The sequence below is a fragment of the Mus pahari genome, chromosome 10, assembly GCF_900095145.1.
Source record: "Mus pahari chromosome 10, PAHARI_EIJ_v1.1, whole genome shotgun sequence".
Taxonomy (NCBI): domain Eukaryota; kingdom Metazoa; phylum Chordata; class Mammalia; order Rodentia; family Muridae; genus Mus; species Mus pahari.
This window is the reverse complement of record NC_034599.1, coordinates 114,330,107-114,335,966: the sequence shown is the minus strand read 5'-3', so window position 1 is coordinate 114,335,966 and position 5,860 is coordinate 114,330,107. Positions and strand designations below refer to the sequence as shown.

The following is a 5,860-nucleotide window of genomic DNA, read 5'->3' as shown; positions in this document are numbered from 1 at the left end:
CCCTGGCTCCCAAAGGTGTTTATTTGTGTGGGTATTTATTTTGTCCGGTCTTGGTCACACTGCCTCCCCAGGGGCTGGGCACAGTCCATAAATCTTGAGGTAAGTGATGGAGGGAAGGAGGCAGCTAAGCTTCCACATCTCAGCCCACCGGCCCAGGGAAGACAGCGTCTGTGGATTCTGACCATAGCGAGCAGCCTTGTGCCAAGCTGCTTTATCCACAATTCCGGACATGCTCAGTCTGCAATAGATACATTCCCACAACCTGAGCTGTCTTGGGGGGGGGGGGGAATCACCCCACAGCATTTAATCTGTTGCTGTTTAAAACATGTTGCCTCTAGGTTGCAGACACTGCTAGAGCCACAACCATGAACCTAAACTCTTGGCATCACTTGCTGTTTCTCATAGTCCCCCTCAGCAGGAAGTCCCCAAGCTGTGTGCCTTTTCAATTTAGAAAGAGTTTCTAAGCCTTTCTCCATTCACCCTAGATTGACAGGGTTGAGGGCAGGGTTGGCTGGCTGGCTGGTTACCCCAAGTTGCAAGCTAGCAGCAAGGAGTCTGCTGTGGGGCTTCCTCAGTATGTGTTCTGTGAAATGGGGTTAGAGGGATTCAGCAAATGCTAGCACCCTGGGCATAGATAATCACTTTGTTCTGCGAGAACTGGGTGCGCAGTATTGTGTGCACTACAGCAGAGGGAACCCCCTCTCTCCTTCTTGCTCCGTAAGAGTCTTTATCTCAGCCAAGATCCTCCCCACCCAGCGAAATCCCATAACTTTAGAGGGACTAGACTGGAAAGGGTGATCTGAGCTCCTTGGGAAGGTGCGAGCCCAGCCAGCGCGGCTCAGCCAGCCAGAGCTTGGGGGTGCCTGAGACACTCTCCTGTGCCACTTCGCCACCGAAAGCATCGGTAGATGCTAGGCCCCTGGGAAGTTGTCCTGGAAAGAAATTACAAATCTTTTTCCCAAAGGCTTTTTGCAGAAAGGAAGGAGCTGCACCCAGATCTTAAAACTGTGTTAGAATAGAATCCAGGATGCCAACTGCGATTGAGTTCTGAAAAACTGGGAGCCCGATTCCCCTCTCTCACTTGTGAGAGCCCACTCAGGTCTGAAGTGGCCCCAGAGAACACGCCAGGATTACATTTGCTGACACCCAGCCTGTGAGGGCTCCCCAGTTTCTTTGAAGGATTTGATCCCCGAAGCTCACTGAACTTGGTCAGCTCCTCCAATCCTGATAAACTCCTGTTTCTCACCGAGAGTGGAGGTGGCACCCTCCCTGAAGCGGACTCCGCACAGGCGCCGCCTAACAGGTGGGAAGGAAGCTCTTTAGATAAAGAGTAGGACTCCTGCAAAGTACCCCCTGGGAGGAGCTATCCTCATTCACTGGGTCGCTTCCCTTCTCTCCGGGGGACCACATCAATCGGTGGTCTCTCCAGTGGCTGCCTCTGAGCACGTGTCCTGCCGGACTGCGTCAGCACTGGGTAAACAGATGACTGGCTGCGAACCGGGAGGAGCTATTTAAGAGCAGTCTCCCTCCTGCCTACCCTCAACTTAGCTGGACTGCAGCCTTCTCCGCTGGAAACCGCCAAGACAGCAGATTCCCCATCGAAAGGTAAGTAGCTGGCTGATCCAACAATCTTGAGTGTGAAGAACACTGGCCTGCAGCTTTGCGCCTCTTGCCGTTTAAGTCTTTCCTTTTTCTGTGCCTTCCCTCTCTTGACAGCTAGAAAGATTTCCTGAAGTCAGAAATAGCTTTAAAATGCGTCTGGGTGGGTACTGCTGCGGCGAGACTTGTTCTGTAGGTTCTGTTTACAGCAAGGCTGGGGATAGCCATTCTTAGGGTTTCCCTGCTGCTCAGAGCACTTTGCAATCATTTAAAAGAAACTATCTAGAGGTTTAAAGATTTATGCCCATTTTCTAAATGCTGCATTAAAAAATTAAGGCTCTAGGGAATAAAAACACATCATTATGATACAGAATCCATCTGCTCAGTTCTCAAGTGAAGCAGGGCTTTGGCCACATCTGAGGACTGAGCACAGATTTCTGGCTTTTGCTTTGTATAGTGACTTCCCGTAAAACGCAGAGGAATCTCGATAAATAAATACAGCTTCTCTTTATGGGCCCACACTTAAAACAGCGTTTCCTATTGTCCTGATATTTTTAATGTAGTGAATAAATTTAATCTCTTGCATTTCTCTCCAGAAGTATCCTCCCCGTGTCTGTCTGTCTGTGTCTCTCTCTGTCTCTGTCTCTCTGACTCTCTCTCTCTCTCTCTCTCTCTCTCTCTCTCTCTCTCTCTCACACACACACACACACACACACACACACACACACACACGCTTCACTCTGTGCTTTTCTGGTTAGAAGAGAGATAAGCTACAAAGGCGTCCTGGAACTTCAGGGAAGCAGGATGAGGCGCTGCTTCTGAACAGGGCAGAAAAATCGGGACTCTGCGGGATTCCCAGGTCCCAGGTGTGAATAACACAAAAGCCAGCCAGAAATATCGCGGTGGCCCGGGCGCATCTAGGAACTTCGCTGGGCTATGGCTGAGCCAGTCTGACTCGGTTGCAGCCCCCATGTTCAACCTCAGCCGACTTCTGTGTGCGGGACTTTGGGCTGGAGCACGCTGAGACCAGCCTTTGGTTCACGCTCCTCGCCTTTGCTTCCCATAGCCATGAAGAGCGGCGTATGTCTGTGCGTGGTGATGGCAGTCCTGGTCGCAGGCGCCCTGGCGCAGCCCGTAGTTCCTGCAGAAGCTATGGACCCCGTGGAGCAGCGGACGGAGGAGGCGCCCCGAAGGCAACTGAGGGCTGTGCCCCGGACGGACGGCGAGTCCCGAGCGCGCCTGGGCGCACTGCTAGCGCGATACATCCAGCAGGTCCGCAAAGGTAAGGGTGTCCGCTCCCCCTCAGGCTTCTGCTACGGCTCCAATCTTGATTCTTTCAGTACCGGCAGGGAGGAGGAAACAGGGGACGCTCAAGAAGCAAAATTTTCATTTTCTTCCCTGAGGTACGCTGCACAGCGCTGTACAGTAGGCAGGTGGTGTTCACAGGGAGGAGGACTTACCTCGTTGATAAGGGGAGCCGGCTAACAGACCCTTTTCTGAACTGATTTTGACACTGTCTTCGGATGAAATATAAAACCGTTTTAGGACATTAAAAAAAAAATCGAGTGCTGGTAAGATTCTCAGATCTGCCCTATCTCTTCTGCTAAATAAACAATGGAACTGGGGACTACCAGATACTGACCTTGGGAACCCCTCTGGCAGGAAGTGGGTTGGCGCTGAGACAGCCTGCTATCTGAAGAAAGCAGTTGGCCTTGTGCACCTCTTCCCCAGTACAGAGCAGTAAGAAAGGGTCAAAGGACCAAGAGCCTTCCCTTGACTGCAAGCAGGGGATGACCACCCAGGGAGAGTTGTATCTTACCTTTCTGTAACTGGTGGAACCCTGAGCTTCTCCGCATTGGAAGGCCTTTCCCATGAATCCCATGGGCGATTCTGAGCCTTGCACGTTGAATGTTCCTTTCTGTGCCCAAACCTCTCATTTTAGAGATGAGAGCAGAGCAACTCAGATCCCCTCCCAGGTCTGGAATTCCGAGGGCAGCCTTCAGGAGTCATGGCTGGCCCCCGAGACAGCTTTCATCTCTGACTTTATTCACAGTGGCATGGATGGTGACCTCTGGTTGGGTGTTAACCTGCACCAGTAGAGCTGGATTAAGACGCAGGAGGTGGGCATCCTTTCTGTGGAGCTCACGAACCCAATTTGCCCTGCCTGAATTTGAACAGCCCATGGCTTGTCAACCCTGCCTGCATTTGGCTTGACTGGTGAGGGGAAACTGGAGCTCCTGGTTGAGTCTCCTAGAATTTCACATGAAGATAATACCAGGGGAAATCAAAGGATTTCTTACTTTTCTTCCTGTTTGGGAACTCCTACTACAGCTGCCCCTTTCTAGGTTATTTTCTTGCTAATTCAACAGAGAGGAGGAAGAGAAGGGAGGGAAGGAGGGAAGGAAGGAGGGAGGATAGATAGATAGATAGATAGATAGATAGATAGATAGATAGATAGATAGACAGACAGACAAATAGATAATGAGAAAACCTGGAAACCTGGGATGCCCCTCTCCATTCCCTCTGATCACTCATGTAGGATCCGCTCTCTGGTGCAGACCACCAGCAGCCCCTTCTGAAGTATTCTAGACTTCACTGAGCAGTCAGTCTAGAGCCCATTTGCCTAAGTTTAGGAATGTTCCAAACAGTTCTAGCAACAGAAAGCCTGGTTGCCGAATTATTGCCTAGAACCAATACATGACAGTGTTTTGTTTTCCAGCAGAGGTCTTAGCTGAAAGCTCCTCTGAGCTCTCTTTGTTCGCTCAGGAAGGAGTCCGATTCCTTACCTCACCCCATGACTTGGTTCCAAGCCCTTCACTGTGCGGTACTGGGGAAGGATGGCAGGAGAGGTGGTAGCGCCACACCTGAGGACAGATCTGTGTAGCTTATGAGAACCGAGGCATGTTCCAAACACAGCATCCATGACTGGTTGCATGGCCATGCACTGGCCAGGCTGCTGGCTTGACAGAAGCGTTGGTTGCACAGAGCCCTCAGAGTGGATGCTAATCCCTAAGCAGGCAGGAATTTCTGAGTTTCCATGTGACTGTACAGGGACCCAGGCTGCATATATGCTGGTTGTTTTTTATCTAAAAGGTGGTGAACAGTTACACAGCTGAAGTTTCTTTACACGGGCCAGGTTACCCAAAAAAACCTCACTGAATGAATTCTCAGTTCCTAAACAGGGAAGGCATGGGGCCAGAGAGAGGAAACACAGTTGCTGTTCATTGTGGTGGTTTTCTTAAGATTATCTGGTTAAATTCATTATACAGTTAGTCTGGATAACTAACTCTGTGGTGTCTTTTGAACAAAATGTTTTATTAATGTGTATTAATTATGCCATAACAGTGAGTTTCGTTATGATGTTTAGTATACCGCATATCACATTCAAATCATAACCCACAACCTTCATCTATTCTTTCCTCCTACAGGCTCTCCATCCTCTTGCCAAGTAACCTCACCTCTACTTCTCTGCATTCTTTCCAAGGACCCAAGGGGTCTCATTAGGGTTGCTTACTGGAGCGTGGGCAAAGATGTATCAGGAAGTAATCCTTTGGCTGTGCTAGCCTGTGGGCAAGAGCTGGGGGGAAGCTGCCTGCAAAATACCCAAAAGGTAGAAACATTGTAGTCCCAGCTCAGTGGGAGCCATTGAGAAGTTTACACTTCTCAGCCGAGGTCCTGAGGGACCACTCTTTACCCTTAGTCAGCACAGAAGGTGCTATACTGCTTACAAGCCCAGGCCATTGACAAACAATGTGGGGTGGGACCATGCCATCTGCCTTCAGAGAGAGGAGTCTTGTCACCACGCCCTTCCTTGCCCAGATCACACAGTTGCCACAGGTTGGAACACATTGCTGGTTACATCATAGTGGTTTGGTCAAAATGGCTGATTTAAGTTTCGTCTTGTGTGACTTTTCATTCAGGTTTTTTTTTTTTTTTTAATGTTGTCAAGATGACAGTATTTTAATCTGACAGGATGTATTCTTTTGGTTATTGTTTTTAAAAGACTGTAGCTTTCTAATCATTTATAAACAATATTCATAGAGAGAGACCTTGATTCTATTACTTTTTTAAAAAAATTAATTTTGTTTTTTTACTTATTCACTTTGCATCCTGCTCACTGCCCACCTCCCAGTCACCCCCTCCCATAATCCTTCTGCTATTACCCTTCTCATCTGAATGGGTGGAGACACCCCCCCCCCATGGCACATCAAATCTCTTTGAGGCTAGGCAGTTCCTCTCCCACTGAGGCCAGACAAGGCAG

At 49.4% G+C, this 5,860-nt stretch overlaps 1 protein-coding gene across 1 annotated transcript in view; it reads left to right on the top strand.

The window, feature by feature from the left end:
- Positions 1–1,332: 1,332 nt before the first annotated feature.
- Positions 1,333–5,860, top strand: part of Cck (cholecystokinin) — a 5,881-nt gene continuing 1,353 nt past the window's right edge. The window contains exons 1-2 of the mRNA XM_021207956.2: positions 1,333–1,605; positions 2,666–2,881. Coding sequence (XP_021063615.1) covers positions 2,668–2,881 — 214 coding nt within the window. The 5' untranslated portion in view covers positions 1,333–1,605; positions 2,666–2,667. The remainder of the gene's footprint in view (positions 1,606–2,665; positions 2,882–5,860) is intronic.